Genomic DNA, 20,410 nt, shown 5'->3' on the forward strand with positions numbered 1-20,410 from the left:
TACTGACAGCTGAACTACTGATGACAGTACCCAGAGAGAAGCCAAGACAAGACAGAGGGAGAGCAGCCCTGGTTTCAGGTGTTCCTGAAGCCACTGCCTCTCTCCCCTTTCCACCATCTGGTTGACTGCATAAGCTTCCCTGGTATATCCTTCCAACCGAGTCTCCTTTTTGTCTAAGCCAGTATGAGTGTAAAACTATTACTTGTAACCTAAAGAGGCCTAATCAAATTAGTTGGCCTCAAGGGAGGTGTCTACAATGGAATTGTGGATCCACGCTACCATCCCCCTGTGTGACATGCCTGGGTATGTTAGAGAGACACACATATCATACACTTGTACAAACAGGGAGATAAGAGACTTATTTGGTTACACAGACACAGTGGTATGCCCCATTTGCTTATTTTCTGTTTCAGTCTTTTCTGTGTGTTTGCTTTTCTTTGCCTGCAATGATGTGGTGGCTTGTGTCTTACCCTGGATGTTTACAGACACATGTCTGCTCAAGTACACAGCACCCACGGCCAACCTCCCGCCTTTCCGCCCTGGTTTACCACCCTCCAGACGAAGGAGGGTGACAAAGCATGACTGTTAAGACCATCTGAGGAATCCAACGAAGCCCCAAGTATCTGCCTGCATCATCCAAGACTGAGCCCAACCCAGCTTGACCACCGAGATTCCCTCTTCTGTCCCTCTGCTCTGCCTAGACTCTGACCCTGAGAGCTTGGGAAGGGGATTCTCTGGATGAGTGAGGACATGAGAGAGGCCAAACCACCAGACACTCAGGCCACTTCATGTGGAACCAGGCACCATCTGAGCTCAGACCCACTCACCTGCAGGTCAAAGAACTTGCTGTACCTCCGGTAGATGGTCTGGGACGTGGAGTCGGACCAGGTCACGTTAATGATGTATACCTGTGGGGAAAAGATAAGAGCAGGTGAGGGGGGGACTAAAGCAGGGCCTCAAGCTGTGCCAGGCATCATTTAACATGACTGTGGGTGTTCCATGCCAGGACCATTCTTTTTCTCATCTTTGTCCCCAGGGCTTTAGCACAGTGTCAGGTACACATGGATGCTACACATGTATCTAAATACACACACACACACACACACACACACACACACACACACACACACACACCCCTAGAAGGGTATTCAATAAAACGCTAAGGATGATTATCTTAGGAGGGTAGGGTTACAAGTGGTTTTAACTTTCTCCTTCTTGTTTATGTGTATTTTATACAATGAACATAAATTTGGAGTTGTTTAAAAATTTAAGTAGCTTATTTCCACTGGTTCTCAAACTTTACGGTGAATGAGATTCTGCAAAGGGCCTTCCAAAATTGCAGATGTCAGGACCCCACCCTCTGAAATTCTGCATAAGTAGACCTGGGTTTTAGAGGATCAGGCATCTACATTTTATTCTTTTTAACAATTTTTATAGAGCAGTTTTATTTTCATAGAAAAACTGAGCAGAAGGTACAGAGGTTTCCTATATATCCCCACCCCCACACATGCACAGCCTCTCCCATTACTAACATCCCTCACCGGAGTGGTACATTTGTTGAAATTGGGCATCTATGTTTTAAAAAACCCATTCCAGGTCATTCTGCCACAGTTGAGCCTCAGAACACACTCTGAACCCACTTCAAGAGACTGTAAGCATTTCAGAGATGTGTGGTTCATCCCAGTATCCCTAAGTCTTAGCTCTGTGTCTGGCACTGAGTGGGTGCTCAGAAACCATTCTGCTCCATTGAACAACCAAACTGGCCCTCTGGGTGAGAGGTAGATTTACAGGAGAGAAATTAGCACATGGAAGAATTGTAAACTTTTCTGAAATGAAGGCATTTCAGGACCCCATTCCCAATGTCACCCCAGTTCCCAGTGCTCAATCAAGCTCTGGAATACTGCCTCAGGCCACTCTGGAAGGCTCACCTAGCCCAGGAGGTGGGTGGGACTCCAAACTGGAGAAGGAGAGAAAGTCCCAGGCCCACACAATCTGTCCTATTTTTCCCACCATTTCTGTCCCTCTTATCTGAACTCACACCAAAGACACGCCTTCCTGGGAGAGGCTTCAGTTAGAGGGAGGGTCCCCTCACACCACCTCAGGGCTACTCTGCTGAACTTCCCCACAGTGCCTGTTGTGATGTCTCCAAGCACAGCGTTAAGGGAGGGCGACCCAGGGTTAAGACGTGGGCGAGACCTCCACCTGCTTCCTCCCTCAGAGGACAATGAGTTGCTGTAGGTCACAGCACTGGTTCCCCTGCCAGGATGCCCCGTCCACCAGAATCACCTGCAGACCTCCCTAAAAACCCATATTCCCAGGACTCTGCCTAGCGATTCTGATTCAGGAGGTCTGAGGGGACTCCATCAGAGAGAAGACCGAAGTGGCCAGAGAGGTCAGGGTCACAGCCACTGTGAGAAGGAGGGAACATTAGCAAAGAGAAGGAGCATTTGGAAACCTTGGCATCAGATTGGCTGACTTCACCACATGCCTGGAGCAGGGCTCTCTTGGTCTGCTCGGGCTGCTAAAACATAATTCCATAGATGGGTGACTTGGATAACAACATTTATTTCCCACAGTCATGGAAGCTGGAAGTCCCAGATCAAGGTTCCTGGTAGAACCTTCCTCCTGGCTTGCAGATGGCTGACTTCTGTTGTGTCTTCACATGCTGAAGACAGAGTGAGTTCTAGTCCCTTCCTCTTCTTATAAGGGCACTAATCCCATCATTTGGGCTCCATCCTTGTGACCTCACCTGAACCTAATTACTTCCCAAAGGCCCCACCACAGACACCATCATACTGGGGACCTGGGCTTCCACATGTGGATTTGAGGGAAGGGGAGGGGGAAGGCACGAACATTTACTTCATAGCAAGGGTTCTGCACACAGGAGTGTGAGGCTTTATGTTTGGCTGCTCAGTTAACAGCCAAAGAAATGAGCTCTGAATCTAGTCCCTTCTCCCCTCCGATCTCTAAGTCACAGAGTCAGCCTCGTGCCGTGTGGAGTGTTTGTTCTGAAACACACCCAAGGAGAGCGCCGTAAAGCAAAGCAAATACAGCTGAGTGTTGCCACCCTGAAATGGGGTATTTATGATATGACATGTTTTATGTGATCCCAATTAAGAAAGACCATAAAGTGAAAAGGCCATTCCTACCCTCACAAGCCCAAAATAAACTGACATAAATAAATATATAGGGATATGCTTTGCTTTATATCATATATAAACATATAACTCACACAATAAATTGTAGAAACCATTTAGGTAATGGTTACTATGTGCCAGCAGTGTAAAGCACTCATATGCATTAGCTCGTTTAATCTTCAGCCCCAAGAGGTAGCTACCATTGTGATCCCCATTTTGCACAAGAGGAAGTTGAGGTTCAGAGAAGCCAAATAACTTGCCCAAGGTCACACAGCTAGGAAAATACAGAGCAAAGGATTGAACCTAGGTCCAACTGAGTCTAATCCCTATGCTCTTAACCATACTGGACTGTCTCCCTATATGTAAATTCAGGAGTGGGGATATTTAATCAAACTACTTGATGAGGACTGAATGGCATTTTTTAAAATAAAGTTTTGGGTAATCAGAAAAGTCTGTACAACCCTTGAGGAACATGGGGGAGGAAGGCTAATTCTGAGAGCCTGAGACCAAGAAGAGATAGAACTTGGCCCAGACAGAGGTCAACGGTTAAGAATGCTACAAAACCAGACAGACACAGAGGAAACTCTCATACACAACTGGCTTCACCGACTGTGGCAGGATGCTCTGGGGTTTCTCACAGAGGTTATAGCCCACCCCATCCCCCCTGCTAACCCCCAGCTCCTTGACTCCCAAATCCTGCCAGCTACATCTCCCCTCCCACCTGCATCTCCCCTTCCCACAGATGCTGTGCACGACAGGTGCTGCCTTCCTGACCTCCGCCCAGGCAGATGCACTGCAGGGAGGCCCCAAGTGACCGGGCCCTCTCGGGAGAGAGCCTGCACTCGCTTGCAGGCCATTAGACAGTAGTCTTTCTCCCTGGCCAACCAAGTGGGACCCAGAGGAAGGGCTTAACTGGGGCTTAACATGACCCATGCTCCATCCTCCCTAGTAATTAGGGGCTTCCCTTCACCTCCCAGGGAGAATTAATCACAGGCTCACTGCCTCTGGCAGCTGGGAGGCCTCTCCTTTTGCAGAGGAGGAACCTAGGACTGAGGATGGCAATTTGCCAAGGAAAAGGCACAGAGCCTGGAGTCAGCCACTCCCGGGTTTCACTCTTAGGACCTTCCTTATCATCGGCTGTGAGACCTCAGCCCAGCCTCTCAGACCCTCAGGCTTTTCCTCTATTCTATGGGCACAGCCTTCAGGGCTACAGGGCCTGATCCACTACGTTGGTTTCATTGCAGGTGTGCTCACCCCGTTAGTGGTGGAGCTGGGACAGGAACCCACACCTCCTAATTCCTAGTCTAGGGCTAATCAACACATGACCAGCGTACACCTGCCCTAGAAAAGTCCTTCTTCCTTGACTATTGAAAACAGTTGAAGAGTCACAGGGCATTGTCACTATCTAACACTTGACCTGAACCCACAAGGAAGACAGGCCTCTGGTGACTTACGTGTAGGGGTTGGGGGCGGGGGGAATGAGCCTCCGCCCCCTGGTTCTCCCAAACCTCTGTGATTTGCCAGAGCCTCCCAGCCCCACCCCCAGCCTACCCTCCTGGAAAAACAGTGTAAAGCCTGAGTTGAGGAAAGGGTCAGAGACTTCCCCGGAGGTAAGCCCAGAGGATATGTGGGCAACCTCCAGGCCCCTTTCCCTCATCTGGGCTGTACGCCTGTCTTTCTTCCAAACCTTGACCATCCTAGACGATCACTCCAGATGAGCAAATGATACACAAAATTCCAGCCCGACTCACATTCCCCCATCCCCAAATCAGAGTTTCCCAAGCCTCCCTGAGCTGGCTGTGCTGGAGCTCCTAGCGATAAAACGCAGAGAAAGAGCAGGTGGAGGGCAAGGGGGACAGGGCAGAGGTCACTGGAGAAAGCCAGCTCTGTTTACCGGGCTACGTCAGGGCCCCAGATAAACTCTCCTCTGGCTGCAGGAGCGACCAAGATAACGTTACCCATCAGCTGGTTCCAAGAAAGGTTTGCAATTAAACACCCTGCTTCCACACACTGTACTTGGAGTTATGTTTCCCGGGTGGAGTTTCCCTTCCTTCTGGATTTTAAAAACTCATGGATTCTATTACCCCATCTCTGGCCACTTCAGGCAGATGGCAAGCATCTAGAAATTGCATCCAGCCTCCCCCGGAGAGGAAGCCCCAGAGTCTCAAGTTCACCTGCCAGGCTCACCCTCTTCCGAGGAGGGTCTCCACCAGACACAAGTACAGAAACTCCACGACGCCTCGGTCCCGCCAGCCCACCCGTTCCAAGGCCATCTTGGGCTGCCTCCCATCTGCTCAGCTCATTAGGCCCAGAAATGTCTGAGGCTTCTGAGACTTCCAAGTCCTGCTCCTTTCAACAAGGAAGTGGCCTTGATGCAGATCAGACCCGCAGCTCAGCGCCAGAGCACTGAGAATGAAGCCCAGCCCAGTTTCCATGGAGGGAGGTCCATGATCAGACCTGGGCTGTAGCCAATTAATGACCCAAAGTTACGGCCTAATCATTCCTAGAAGGCCTGGGACCTGCCCCTGTTTAATTAGAAAGTGCCAGTAAGTACCCATTGCTCCCTGTACTGATGAAAAGTACAGTTAGAGACAAGGAGTTAGGAACCGTGGGGGAAATCCTCTATCTTTGTGGCACTCTGGCTCAGTTTACTAAGGAGGCCTTTTTCTCCTGGACCCCTGCCAGCTGCCCCTGGCCCCAGGCCAAATGGAAACTCAGTGACAATCTTCCTTCACCGGCTCCCAGCAACACAGGGTGGGACCAGTTGGCTAGGACTAGGGCCATCGCATAGAGTTGTGTAAGTTGCTCACTGTCCAAAGACTGCCCGGGACAAGTAGGGGTCAAAATCTAGCCTATCCTCTGCATCTCAAACTGTGCACCCTGGCTCCAGGCTGCAGGCACACAGATAAAGGAGCACCTCCTTCTAATGCATACAGAATGGTTCTGGCCAGGACACAGCACCTTGTCCCCTGGGTAGGTTGTCAGTGCTTTCCAGGGCCCTTGAGGTTACGGTATCTTCTCAGGACCCAGCTCCTCAACTTTCCCAAATCTTCTAGATGGAGGGATGCTTAATGTTTGAGATGGACTGTTCAGAAGTCTGAATGAACGCATTCCAACAGCCGGTAAAGGGGAGTTTACATTTAGGGACATGATCGCTTCTCTGGCTTTCTACTGGAGAAGTTCATCACGTTCTTCCCCAAGAAGATGATGGCAGCCCTAAGGTACCAATAGGCTCTAACCTTCTATTCAAAGGGCCCCATGTACTAAGTCCTATCACGGGCAGGGGAGTCCCAAATTAGGCCGGGCTGACCCTCAAGATGAAGACCACCCAGGAGGGCAGAGGACCCTAGGGCTGCTGCTCCCAGAGCAACTGGCTCCACCAAATGCTGGGCTGATGCCCCTTCTCCTCCCTGCTGGGGCCCACTGACCCCCCTGCCGATAAGCAGCAGAGGCCCCGGTATCAAAGACCCATCTTGACAACACTTGGCTGCACCCAAATTGAAAGCTCCCCAGATTTCATCATCTGACCTGGGCCCACCAGCCTAGCAGGTCTGAGGCCATCTCTTGTGCTCACAGTCTGTTTTTCACAACTAGCCAGTTATTAGATCTGCCTTTGTTTTCTAATTGTTGGCTCAGAATGACCCAGCACTGGACACGTGCTGTGTCCCTGTCTATTTCACGTGGGCCACTATGTCCTCCCAGGTCTCCCCATGGGCAGCAGCTGTGTTCCCCGACCCCCTGCGGTGCCCTGGGCCTGCCAGTCCGCTGGGCACATTGAAATACAGCTGGCTGGCTAATGAGTGAAAATCTATTGGGTTTAAAGAACCAAAGAGGTCGTGGAACACAGTTGCTGCCCACAGGGAGACCTGGGAGGACATAGTTGAGCTGCGGGTCTGATCTGCATTAAGGCCACTTCCTTGTTGAAAGCAGCAACACTTGGGGACTGCCTCCCACTCCAGAAGCAAATCCCCAGTGGCCAAGGGGCAGAATATAAAATACATCCGGTTCAGTGCAAAGGTCTTTGCCAACCCAAAACCCTGACAGCAAAATTAAGTTCAGTGGCCTGTGGCCACCTGGATAAAGTTTCTGAGCACCCTCGGGGTGTGGTCCTTTAAAATTCTGACATTTCCTCTGGGGTGGGTGATTGTTCTTGGGGTGGGAAGGGTAGTGACACTGCAAATTTGGGGAACAAGCAGCACTTAGAAGTCTGGACTTGGGGGGTAACCTCCACCCCAGCACACACACACACACAGATCCACTACAGGGTTAATGACCAGGTGGTGGAGCCTTTCAGACCTCAGAGAACCCTCTTCAGGCTCGCTCTGGACCTCATGTTTATGGAGTAGTCACAGCAAATGCAGCAGAAGCAAACCTCAGAAAGGCTCTGCCAGAGACAGGGTGTGTGGCCAGCAGGAGGCTCCTCCCAGAACCACGATCCACCAATCACCTCCAAACACAGATGCCGTCACTGCAGGCCTGCGTCAAATGGTTCTCATCTGGGAAAAGAGCTTTTTTCCTTCCAGGTTCATTGAGATATTTAAATGTAAGGCGTACGGCCTAATGATTTGACTTAGATACATCACGAAATGACTGCCACAGTAAGCGTAGTGAACATCCATCATGTAATATGGATATAATATCAAAGAAACAGAAAATGTTTTTCCTGTGATGAGAACTCTTGGGATTTACTCTTAACAACCTTCATATAAAATGTACAGCTGTGTTAATTATATTTATCATGTTGTACATTTTATCACTAGTACTTATTTATCATAGAGCTGGGAATCTGTACCTTTCATCCAATTCCCCCTCCACCTACCCTCCTCTGGTAACCAGAAATCTGATCTCTTTTTCTATGAGTTTGTTTGTTTACGAAGCTATAATTGACCTACAACACTACTTTACTTCCTGGTACACAATTCAGTGATTCGATATTTCTACACATTTCAAAATTATCACCACGATAAGTCTAGTTACCATCTGTCAGCATACAAAGGTATTACACAATTATTGACTATATTTACTATGCTGTGATTTCATACCTGTGATTCATTTATTTTGCAGCTGAAAGTTTGTACTTCTTAATCTCTCTCACCTATTTTTCTCCTCCCCCCATCCCTTCCCCTCTGGCAACCACCTGTTTGTTTTCTGTATCTATGACTCTGTTTCTGTTGTTTGTTCATTGTTTTGTTTGTTTTTTAGATTCCACATATAAGTGAAATCATACAGTATTTGTCTTTCTCCATCTTATTTCACTTAGCATAATACCCACTAGGTCCATCCATGTTGTCACAAATGGTAAGATTTCATTTTCATCCTCTTTATGGCTGAGTAAATACTGGGTTGGCCAAAGGGTTCGTTCGCCAAAGGGTTCGTTGGCCAAAGGGTTTGTTCCATAACATCATACGGAAACCCAATATATATTACATTAATTTACATTATATATTTATTTATATTATATATTATATTTATATATTTTTTCATTCTCTTTATGGCTAAGTAACGTTCCATTTTATGTGTGTGTGTGTGTGTGTGTGTGTGTGTGTGTGTGTGTGTGTGTATTTATATATAAAGGCCTCTCCCATTGTGGAGCACAGGCTCTGGACGTGCAGGCTCAGCGGCCATGGCTCACGGACCCAGCCGCTCCGCGGCATGTGGGATCTTCCTGGACCGGGGCACGAACCCGTGTCCCCTACATCGGCAGGCGGACTCTCAACCACTGCGCCACCAGGGAAGCCCTAAAACATATTCTTTATCTAGTCATCTGTTGATAGTCATCTGTTGATAGGCACTTAGGTTGCTTCCCTATCTTGGCTATTGTAAATAATGCTGCAATGAACATAAGGGTGCATGTATCTTTTCTAATTACTGTTTTCGTTTTCTTCAGATAAATACCCAGAAGTGGAATTGCTGGATCATATGGTAGCTCTATTTTTAATTTTTTGAGGAAGCTCCACACTGCTTTCCAAAGTGGCTGCACCAATTTACCTCCCCACCAACGATGCATGAGGTAGGTGTTCCTGTTTCTCCACATCCTCGCCAACACTTATTTGTTGTCTTTTTGATAATAGCCATTCTGACAGGTGTGAAGTGATACCTCATTGTGGTTTTGATTTGCATTTGGAAAAAGGGCTTTTAAGGGGATTTGGAGGAGGGGATACTCAACAGGCTCTTAAACTGTATCAAACACCTTCAAGAGTGTTTGGTCGGTACTCATCACATTCAGTGCCTGCCATCGTTTGCATGAATCATGGGCCTCGATTGTTTATTTAATTTTGAAGGCAATGCATAGGCAAAAGGGTTTGGAGGAAGCGTCCATATTGCTGGTGCCTCCATTTATTCCTCTGCAAGATGGGGATAACAGTGGTTACTTCACTTTGGGGCTGTTGTGAGGATTTGTGATCTAACCCTGTATCTCCCCATTAGAACACAAGCTCCCTGAAGGCAGATTATGGCATCCTAACGCCCAGCAAGACACTTTACACCTAAGACGCACTCATTTAATGTCCCCTAAGTAAGGGAAGGAACGAAGTAACCAGCTAATGTCGAGTGAGTGCTTGCCTGGTGCCTGGTTTTGTGCCACTCTAAAGATGAGGCAAAGTCCCCGACCTCCAGGCCCTTACAGCTCAGCTGTGGCAGCCAGACTCACACTGACAAACCAAGTAGGGAAACAGTATAAGATGGAGTGATGGGATGCCAAAAAGTGAGGCTCAGGAAGGACCACAGGCAGCACTGGCATCATGGAGGAGGAAGACGGCTTTGAAAGCATTTGGGTGGATTTAAGTTTTAGCTTCAACGTTTCTCTGCTGTGTGGGCTTGGGCATGTGTCTTAGCCTTTCTGAGTCAGGGTCTCCTTAGCTGCAAAGTGTGGTTTATAAAGGGATCTTCCCGTTAAATGTGATGAAGCACATGGGGGCACCCAGCACAGGGCCTGGCACATGGTTAGCGCCCAGTGAACCTTTGCTATTTAGATACTCAGGAAGAGGGAGGGGGTGAACTGACTTCTTTCCATTTGTCCTGAGACTTGGATCATGACACCAGGAATAGGAGTAGGAGGGGAGCAGGATATGAGAAACAGGGACACAGATGGGCAGGGTAACACACACACACACACACACACACACACACATCCCACTACTAATAACAAGCCTGGCCTGGGAAAGTAGAAGAGCAAAAATAACTGTGCTGCCCAGGGCTGGGAAAACAATGGCCATCCTCAGGAGCACCCCGCTGAAAGGATGGACGGGCTGTAGCAAGCCCCTCGGGGTCGGAGGCTTTTTTTCTTCTTTTTTTTTTCATGTTTCCTGGACAGGAAATGAGTGTGCAAAGTAGGAGCTCCCAGGATTTACAAACCCTATGTGGACCTTAAAAAAGATTCAGATGTCGAAGCTCTGCCCTTAGTCACCAGAACTAGGACAGAAACAGCAGGAAGAGCCAGTTTTCTACAAACCTTTTTCTTAAATGCAGGAACTAGTGGTTTCATTAGCAACAAAAATAATAGCCACGTCTGTTTATTGATCACTTATTGCATTCCAGGCCTTGCTAAGCACTTTATCCAGATGATCTCACTTAATCCTTACATTGATTCTGTGAGGAAAGTGTTGTTATTGTCTCCAGTTCACAAATGAAGAGACCTCAAGAAATAACTGACCTACCTGAGGTCCCATGGCAGGTGATGGAGCTCAGGTTCAAATGCAGTGTTGACTGCCGTAGCCTGACCACTTCGTCCTCTGATAACTACACCAGACTGCCTGGAGTCAGGCAGAGCCCCTGCCACAAGGATTTGCTCTGTCAGGTGGCTGCTCCACGTGTAGGTGACCCATCAGTCAGTACTGAGGCCACCCTGAGGCAGGGGGTAAGGAGCCCTCTATGGGGACCAGCACTCTATTTTGCACAGTTTAGAATCAATCTGATTGGCTAGGGACTTCCTTGGCGGTCCAGTGGTTAAGATTCTGCCCTTCCACTGCACGGGGCATGGGTTCGATCCCTGGTGGGGGAACTAAGATCCCGCATACCTCTTGGTGTGGCAAAAAGAAAAAAAAAAAAAAATCCGATCGACTACATGAAAAGTTGTTACTCTCTCTGAGCCTCCACTCCCCATCTATAAAATGGGGGTGGTAACACCTGCTTCACTGTGAAGATTAATGAGAACACAAGCAAAGCACAACCACGGAGCCCGGGACACTGTAGCTGCTCAATAAACGTCACCTCTCTTCCCCACCATACCCTTCAAAGTGCCTAGCACAGTCTTCTGCGCTCTTGGAGTTTTAGCGTCTTCCCTAGAAGTTTCTGGAGACACCAATTAGCCCAGAGTCAAGAAAGGAAGGCATTGTGGTTTCTAGGGCTCTGGGTATGGTCCCCACTGTTCACTCTCTAGAGTACCTGAGGGCATGTGGTTGAACCTTCGTACCTCCCTCCCTCCAGCCCTGCCACCTCCCTCTGTTCCCAAGCCAGCTTATCAGAGAAAATGTGTCTGACCACCTTGAATCAGCAGGTGCTCTAATGGAGAGGCCCAGCAACTGGTGGGCATGGATGTCTTGGGTAATGCCCAGGAGCCCAGAGAGGGTGGCAGGGTGTCCAGGCTAGAGGAAGGAGGCTCTCCCTACTGTGGAAATTGAGAAAAACTCTAGATGCATATTGACATTCAGGAGCTAGAGTCCTGGAAACCTTAAACAAACGTATCCTCTCCCAAACCACAGAAAGGATCACGCTCCTGGGCTTCCATGGGGCTTGGACGCAGCCCAGAGGATCTAGGAAAGGGTTGGAAAGAAGGATTCTAGCCCCACACACTCCCAAATCAATGACTGACCCAGGCCTGCTGACCTGGACACACACATCCTGTGACCATGCCCCGTTCCCCCGTCACACCCTGGGGAGCAAGGCAAAGGTTAACACACACAGCTTGGTTTCCTCTTCCTGGGAAACACAGCAGGCAGGCAAGGCCAGAGGCCAGCGGCCTCCTTCACACACAGCCTGCAGGGGAAGTGACCCCACCTTTTCCTCCCCACCATCTGACACACTCACACCTTCCTCTCTGCTGTGCTCAGCAAAGCTCGACTTTTGACACAAGGAGAATTGCTGTCACTAGGAATTTTGTTGCACGGGGTAGACTGGAACAATCTTTTTGGAGAGCATTTTGGCAATATCTGCCCCAAACCAGCATTCCCTTTGACTTAGCAATTTTACCTCTAAGAATTTATCCACCCAAGTGTGCGGATGTGTGTGTCTATGTGTGTGTGTGTGTGTGTGTGTGTGTGTTTATATACATAAAGATGTTCATGCAGTGCCGTTTGGAACAGCAAAAAATGAGGAATGTTGACTGTCTATCGATTTAAAAAATGGTCAAATAAATTATGATTCTACACCTGTTAAAGATAAGGGGGCTCTTTCTGTGTCATTAAGGGAAAATGTTCACAGTATATCGAGAAAAGAATAAAACAGATTACAAAACAGTATGTATACAATACAGTTAGATTTCGGGGGAGGTGTGTATGGGGGTTTGTGCATGAGCACATACATGTACATTTTACATCTCTGGAAAATGTAACAAACTGATAATCGTGGTTACTTGGGTTAAGGAGAAATCCAAGTTTCACTTTATACATTTCTCAATTATTTTATTTCTTTTGACTATGTTTGGCTTTCAGAATTTATTTTTTTAAACACTTTTTATTTCTTTAATGTTGTATCTATTTTATTTATTTACTTTTGGCTGCGTTGGGTCTTCATTGCTGTGCGCGGGCTTTCTCTAGTTGCGGTGAGCGGGGGCTACTATTTGTTGCGGTGCGCGAGCTTCTCATTGCGGTGGCTTCTCTTGCTGCGGAGCACGGGCTCTAGGTGCGCAGGCTTCAGTAGTTGTGGCACAGGGGCTTAGTTGCTCCACGGCATGTAGGATCTTCCCAGACCAGGGCTTGAACCTGTGTCCCCTGCATTGGCTTAACCACAGAGCCACCAGGGAAGACCTGGCTTTCAAAATTTTATATAAGATTTCCATCTTACAAAACAATTGTATTCTTTTAGCCTGTCCTTTGGCTAGCGCCAGCTCCTAGATATTCTGCCAACATCCAATATGTCTTCATTCTTGGGTAGGTAGGGGATTTCAAGTTCAATGTTGAGCTCTTGAAGCCAAGGTCTGCAACACTGTCTACATATACCATCGCCTGGAGTGCTTTAAAAATACTGTCTGCTGGGACTTCCCTGGTGGCGCAGTGGTTAAGAATCTGCCTGCCAATGCAGGGGACGGAGGTTCAAGCCTTGGTCCGGGAAGATCCCACATGCCGTGGAGCAACTAAGCCCATGTGCTGCAACTACTGAGCCTGCGCTCTAGAGCCCGCGTACTACAACTACTGAAACCTGTTTACCTAGAGCCCACGCACCGCAACAAAGAGTAGCCCCTGCTTGCAGCAACTAGAGAGAAAGCCTGCTCGCAGCAACGAAGACCCAACGCAGACAAAAATAGATAAATAAATTTACATGTAAAAAAAATACTGCCTGCCAACCCTATGTATACCATTTAAATTAGAATCCAGGAAGTTGGGGTGGACATTGGTAGTTTTCAGAGCTCCCAGGTAAGTCTACAGGTGTTACAGGTTGAGAACCACTCAAGGTGGACCAATACCAAAAAGACCACTGGACTAGCTGAAAAAAATACTCTTTAAGTAGAAAGCAGTATTATAGTGTAATTTGTGCTAGTAAGAGTCAGCTCTGCCTTCAAGAGGTCCAGTTAGGGAGTTTGTATTCAGTGCTTTTTCTCAAAATTCTGCCTCCAGTTTTGGAATTCACCAGCTCAAATGGGGAAAAGAAAACAAGGAGACGGGGGTTCACTTGTTGTGAGCTGTGGCTGTGCCTTCACTTTGTTCGGCAGCCTGTGGCTGTCCCCACCTCCATGGGGCCTATATCAGTGACCCAGGGGTCAGCGTCCAGCCCTTTTCACCTCCAGGAGGAAGAGCGGAAAGAATTAGAGGTGCTGAACCCAGAGAAGGCATTTAAGAGCCACACAACAGCTGGTTTCAAATATTTAAAGGACTATCAGTATGGGAGGGTCAGCTCCAGTTGTACCCAAAGGAAGGAGGCGGACAGCGAGTGTACATGATGGAAAAGCAGGTCTTGCCCAAAGTCAGGAAGAACTTGTCAACCAGAGCTGCCCAAGGATGGAAGGGGCTGTCCTGTGAAGCAATGGGACCATCAGGGCAGGAGATGAGTGACCACCTGTCTGCTGTGATATTGCTGGGAAACCCATTTCCACTCAGCCCTCTAACTTCCAACTCCAGGAGGCCAGAAACACTTAGAAAGTTAGCAAAATACACTGGGAATACAGCTCCTTTACCAAAAAGTCTTCCACTCACAAAAAATCATCCTGAGAACCAGCTGAGTGTCAGGCTCTGCACTAGGTGCTGGACACACCAGCAGTGAGCCAGACAGTCTGTCTTCATGGAGCATCAGACACACATATAATTGTTTCTGATGGTCCAATAAAATGGAGTGCAGTGACCAAAACTAACTGCAGGGGAGGTGGCTAGTTCAGACAGATGGTCAGGTAAGACTTCTCTCCGGAGAAAACGTTTGAGCTGAGATCTAAATGCAAAGAGCAAAGTACTACTCACCAGCTGGGGAGGTGGGTGGGATCTCAGTTTGACTCAGTCCAAAATTGGAAAGGAGCCCTACTTCACATCATACACAAAAAATTAACCCAAAATGGATCAAATACCTCAATGTGAGTGATAAAACTATAAAAGCCTTAGAAGAAAACATAGGTGCAAATCTTTATGACCTTGGACTAGTCAATGGTTTCTAAGATATGACACTAAAATTACAGCAATAAAAAAAAGAAATAGATAAATTGGACTTCATCAAGATTAAATACTTTTGTGCTTCAAAAGACACCAGCAAGAAAGTGAAAAGACAGTCTACAGAATGGGAGAAAATATTTGCAATCCATGTATATGATAAGGGACTTGTATCTAGAATATATAAAGAACCCTTATAACTCTAAAAGACAAATAACACAACTTAAAAATGGGCAAAGGATCCAAACAGACTTTTCTCCAAAGAAGATATACAAATGGCCAATAAGCACAAGAAGAGACGCTCAACAGCGTTAGCCATCAGGGAAGTGCAAATCAAAACTATAATGAAGTACCATTTCACATCCACTAGGATGGCTATAATCAAACAGACAGACAATAGTAAGTGTTGGAAAGGATGTAGAGAAATTAAAACCTCCATACGTTGCTGGTGGGAATGTAAAATAGTGCAGCTGCTTTGGAAAACAGTCTGGCAGTTCCTCAAATGGTTAAACGTAGAGTTACCATATGACCCAGCAGTTATATTCCAAAGTATCTACCCAAGAGAAATGAAAACTCACGTCCACACCAAAACTTCTATGTGAATGTTCACAGCAGCATTGTATTACAAAATATTATATATATATGTATATATATTACATAATAACCCAAAAGTGGAAACAACCCAAATGTTCTGCAACTAATGATAAATGGATAAACAAAATGATGTAATTTTGTTCCCCTTTTTCCAAAACTCTTAAGGGCACCCCGTAGCTACAGCATCCACTTCAGCACCAGAGACCCAGATTGCCAATTTCATATGTGGCCATTCCCCGAACCTGTTCCCAGATCTGCCCTCAACAGGGTCACGAACTCCTTGAAAGCAAGTGTTTTATCCTGACTTCCCTTGTTCTCCCTATAATACCTGAGGATATGATGTGTGCTATAATAGCCACACGATGAAATATTATTCAATAATTAAAAGGAATAAAGTACCAATATATGCTACAACATGGATGAACCTTGAAAACGTCACGCTAAGTGAAAGAAGCCAGACACAAAAGACCACATATTATATTATTCCATTTATACGAAATTCCCAGAATAGACAAATCTATAGAGACAGAATGAGATTAGTGGTTGCTGAGGGCTGGGGGTGGTAACACTGGGGGAAATGGGGAGCAACTGCTAATGGGGTTACTTTTGGGGATGGTGAAAATGTTCTGAAGTTGACTGTGGTGACGGTTACCCATTATCTGGGAATATACTGAAAACCACTGAATTGTATGCTTTAAATGGGTAAACTGTATGATATGCGAATTATATCTCAATAAAGCAGTTTTGAAAATATTTGAAGGGAAAAGATGTCACTCTCAGTTAAGAAGATCTTGCCAGAAAAGGCTCCATCTCTCTAACCTTTCAGCCTGTCTAATTTCTCCAAGGTTCAATCAAGACCCACCATCTCCTAGAAGCCTCCCTGGACTGCCTCAGCCCTGGTGCTCCCTCTGCCCCTTCATCTGGTACACAGCAGGCTTGTGTAGGCAGGGGTCATGTCACATCCATTAGTCTTGGAGGAAACGAATCCTGGGCCTCTGTGACCCCCATGGTGCAGATCACCAACCCTGGCACATAGTAGGTGTACCTGGCTGATTAAGGAGAAAGCCTAGTTTAAAAAGCACCTGGTTTCCCAGGCTCAGCAAGAAGAGACCGAGTTCTCTTCCAATGATGACTAGAAGACCCAAAGCCGGAAACATCCTCCTCTCCTTGCCTGGAGAGTTCACTGGCCCCAGCAGAGCCTGGCGCGCAGTAAAACTTTCCCAGTCAAGCAGCAAAACTGGGAACGCCATCAGCTCCTGTTTGGCTTCCAGAATAAGGAAACTGCACTTAAACTCCGATGCTGGAAGCGCCCACAGAGAGTAATTGCAGAACTAGGTGAATCCGCTCACCTTCTCTAGAAACGTGTTTCTCCGTTTGCTCACGGTCCTGACCCCGGAGTTTGGCCCAGCCTCCTTTCATCTGATCCCACCCAGCCCTTGCCCCCCTCCAGGCCTCATAGCCTCTCTGCCCACAGTCTTCTCCCCCTTTTCCAAAACTCTTAAGGGCACCCCGTAGCTACAGCGTCCACTTCAGCACCAGAGACCCAGATTGCCAATTTCATATGTGGCCATTCCCCGAACCTGTTCCCAGATCTGCCCTCAACAGGGTCACGAACTCCTTGAAAGCAAGTGTTTTATCCTGACTTCCCTTGTTTTCCCTATAATACCTGAGGATATTGGGCACGTGGTAGATCCTCAATAAAGAAGTCGTTTCTGTCTGATAAAATTCTGTTCAGTCCTGTAAGGAAGTATCAAGTGCTTACTGTGTGCTAAGCTCCTCACTAGACACTGGCAACCCAAAGTCAAATAAAATATCGTCCTGGCCCCAGAAAGCTCCCAGACTGTGAGAAAGAGTGGCACTAATGGCTAATTTGCTGTGGAGGCTAGACTGAGAAATGTACATGACCCTGGGGGAACACAGAGGAGAGGCACCAAGCCAAGAGAGCTTCCTGGAGGAGGTGGTCCTGAAGGTGGGGTGAAGGGTGAAAGATGAAGAAGGTAAGCTGAGCAAAGAGGTGAGGGCAAGGGCGGTGGTGGCGGAAGGGAATCTTAAGCAGAAGAAAGGGCACAGACCAAAGCTGGGAGGGGTGGTGTACCATGGCCCGAGCTGGGTAGAGAACCAGGAACAGGTGGGGTGGCTGCAGCCTGAAGTCCAAGGCAGTGAGTGGCAGGAGATGAGTGAAGAGTCCCTGGCTCTGAGGCTGGAGGGAAAGATGGGGGCAGGAGAGCAGCGGAAGGGAGGAAGGCAGAGAAACAGAGGGCAAGCTGAAGTGTTTTTTGGGTGAGAAACTTGGAATGGTTTGGGGATTGGAGAAGGACGGAAGGACAGGTGTGGGGAGATCTAAGGAGCGAGGGAGGAAGAGATGAGGATGGAGGAGCCCCGGAGGAGCAGAGGGGTCCCTGAGCCAGGGGCAGGGAAATGGGGTCTGGGAAGGGACACTTGGAGACTGAGAAATCCCGCCCCAAAGCTTCTGGGAGCCCAGATGGACCACAGTCAGGATGACATGGAATGACTGGGACAGAACTCAGAGTTGGGAGCGGGTAGACCCCAGGTCCCGGCAGTGCACGGGGTGCTTTGCTGCTCACTGGTGGACAGTGCAAAGAATGACTGACACCTAGAGTCTGTCAATGGAGAGAAAGCATAAGCAGCTTTGCAAAAGGAGAGGGACAAAGCAGTCGAAGTCAGAGGCTTTGTTTTATGTTCTCTTAGCTCCCAGGCTCCAGATCTGACAGCAAACCTTATAAACCTCCCCTCCCTCCCCCAAACTTGGCTCAGAAGACAGAGCCACTTGGGATGAGGGAAGGGGGTACCAGGTCACGTCTTTTGGGCCCCGACCCGCTTCCCCCTGCCTCTGCAAGCTGCGTGGCCAGAGGAGACCCCTGCTCTGCCACAGCCAACTGCTGAACGTCATTTGCTGCCTGGGCCCCTCGGGGAGAAGGTGGAGAGGCCTGCCAAGCCGGCTGGAGAAGAGCCACGCACGCGGCCAGGGGAGACTGCCAGAGGCTGCATCTGGCTCGGCTTCCCGCACCGATTCCCATCTGGCCGAGGCATGGAGGTGAGACGAGAAACACACAGCCGGCCTCCTCCCCCAGCGCCCCCAAAGTCACGTCATCCAGGCATTCCCTCTGGGAGGGCTGCCCCCTCCCTGTGACCTCAGCCTGTTTCACTTGGCCAGAGCCCACCCCCGGAGAGCAGGCCCCCCACCCCAACACCCTAGCTCACACCCAGGCCCATGCAGGGAAAGGCGTGAGCTATAGATTCCAGCCCTCCCAGGCCGCACACCAAAGCCCCAAATCCGGGCCCACCCCTCCCAGCCCTGTCTTCCGAGATGCCAGCTGGGCTGCAGAGGGGGGCCGGGGGGCTGGGACGCTCGGCCAGAACACTGCGGGCTTGTCCTCTTCCAACCTCTACGTGGAATCTCCCTCCAGCTTTAACCGAGGGTGGGTCAGGCTGGCAAGAAAAGACAGGCAAGTCCAATGGGTGGTGTCCAACAGCTTCCAGTACTAAATCCTAGCTTTGCCTCTTGTGTGGTGTAAGAAAATTTGGTGGACAAATTATCTCATTTCTCTGAGCCTCCATTTCCTTGCCTGTAAACTGAGGGTAATAAGAGGACAGGCCTTGGACAGTTTGAGTGATGACTAAAATGTATGCAAAGTGCTTAGTACGTGCCTGGCCCTCAGCAAACACCCAGTGTGTATGGTCGCTCTTTTATCTCCTGGCTTCCTCCAGTGGCAGTGCCAGAGAAGGCTCAGTGCCACCTGCACAACTGCCAGTGGCCAGCTCCAAATACAAGTGGTAAATCTGTTATTGTTATATTATTATTATTTTAAAAAATAAGTAAATTTATTTATTTATTTTTGGCTGCGTTGGGTCTTCGTTGCTGTGCGCAGGCTTTCTCTAGTTGTGGCGAGCGGGGGCTACTCTTTGTTGCGGTGCACGGGCTTCTCACTGTGGTGGCTTCTCTTGTTGCAGAGCACGGGCTCTAGGGCACGCGGGCAATTGACTTCATCTTTCTTATTTATTTTGATAGCTACTTATCCTGGGAAATAGAAAACTGACCTTTTCTTGGTTCCTTACATACTGTGCAAAAGCAACTTTAGGAAATCTGTTATTTGGAATACACTCTCTAATAAGACGCTTCCTACACAGATATAACCCCTAGCAGCCCAAGCCCCCACAGGAATCCTGGGGCTCTCTCACAGCTGCACGCAAGCACACACACACACACACACACACACACACACACACACACGTAGCTTCTTCCTTGGCATCCCGCCTTTCCCTCTACTCCCCTAATCCCAGAAGCTGTGTGTCCAACATCAAGTCCCCCCCCACAGCTGTCCAATCACAAGTTCTGCCCTGATGTACTGCCTGGCATTGGGATGAAGAGGGGAAGAGCACTTTCGTGCCTGTTAACAATGAGAACCCCAGGAAGCTCAGAGCAAGCCCAGAGCAGCCCCTTGGGTGGAGGCAGCAAAGAAGCTCACTTCCAACTCACAGCCCCAGAGGAAAGTGATCTAAACACCACCAAGCCCTCTTGGAGACTCCCCACCCACCTGCCTGGAGAACAACCCTCTAAATCCAAACTAATGAGTTGAACCACCCAACAGAAAAATGTTTAATGGGCCAAGAATGTAAAAAGGCATTTACCAAAAAAGAAATACAAGTGACCAATCCATCCTAGGAAAGACACTCAAACTCATGCACAATTAAAAAAGAAATCAGGGGCTTCCCTGGTGGCACAGTGGTTGAGAGTCCACCTGCCGATGCAGGGGACACGGGTTCGTGCCCCGGTCCGGGAAGATCCCACATGCCGCAAAGCGGCTAGGCCCGTGAGCCATGGCCGCTAAGCCTGCGCGTCCGGAGCCTGTGCTATGCAACGGGAGAGGCCAC

The 20,410-nt window shown here is 48.5% G+C and overlaps 1 protein-coding gene across 2 annotated transcripts in view; it reads right to left on the minus strand.

Moving 5' to 3' along the window:
* SH3PXD2A (SH3 and PX domains 2A) overlaps positions 1 to 20,410 on the minus strand; it is a 241,972-nt gene that overhangs the window by 187,296 nt on the left and 34,266 nt on the right. For both annotated transcript variants that reach the window (XM_024734999.1, XM_024735003.1), the window contains exon 2: positions 828 to 908. In XM_024734999.1, the coding sequence (XP_024590767.1) occupies positions 828 to 908 (81 nt within the window). The remainder of the gene's footprint in view (positions 1 to 827; positions 909 to 20,410) is intronic.

The sequence above is a fragment of the Neophocaena asiaeorientalis genome, unplaced genomic scaffold, assembly GCF_003031525.2.
Source record: "Neophocaena asiaeorientalis asiaeorientalis breed wild unplaced genomic scaffold, Neophocaena_asiaeorientalis_V1.1 scaffold240, whole genome shotgun sequence".
In the NCBI taxonomy this organism is placed as follows: Eukaryota; Metazoa; Chordata; class Mammalia; order Artiodactyla; family Phocoenidae; genus Neophocaena; species Neophocaena asiaeorientalis.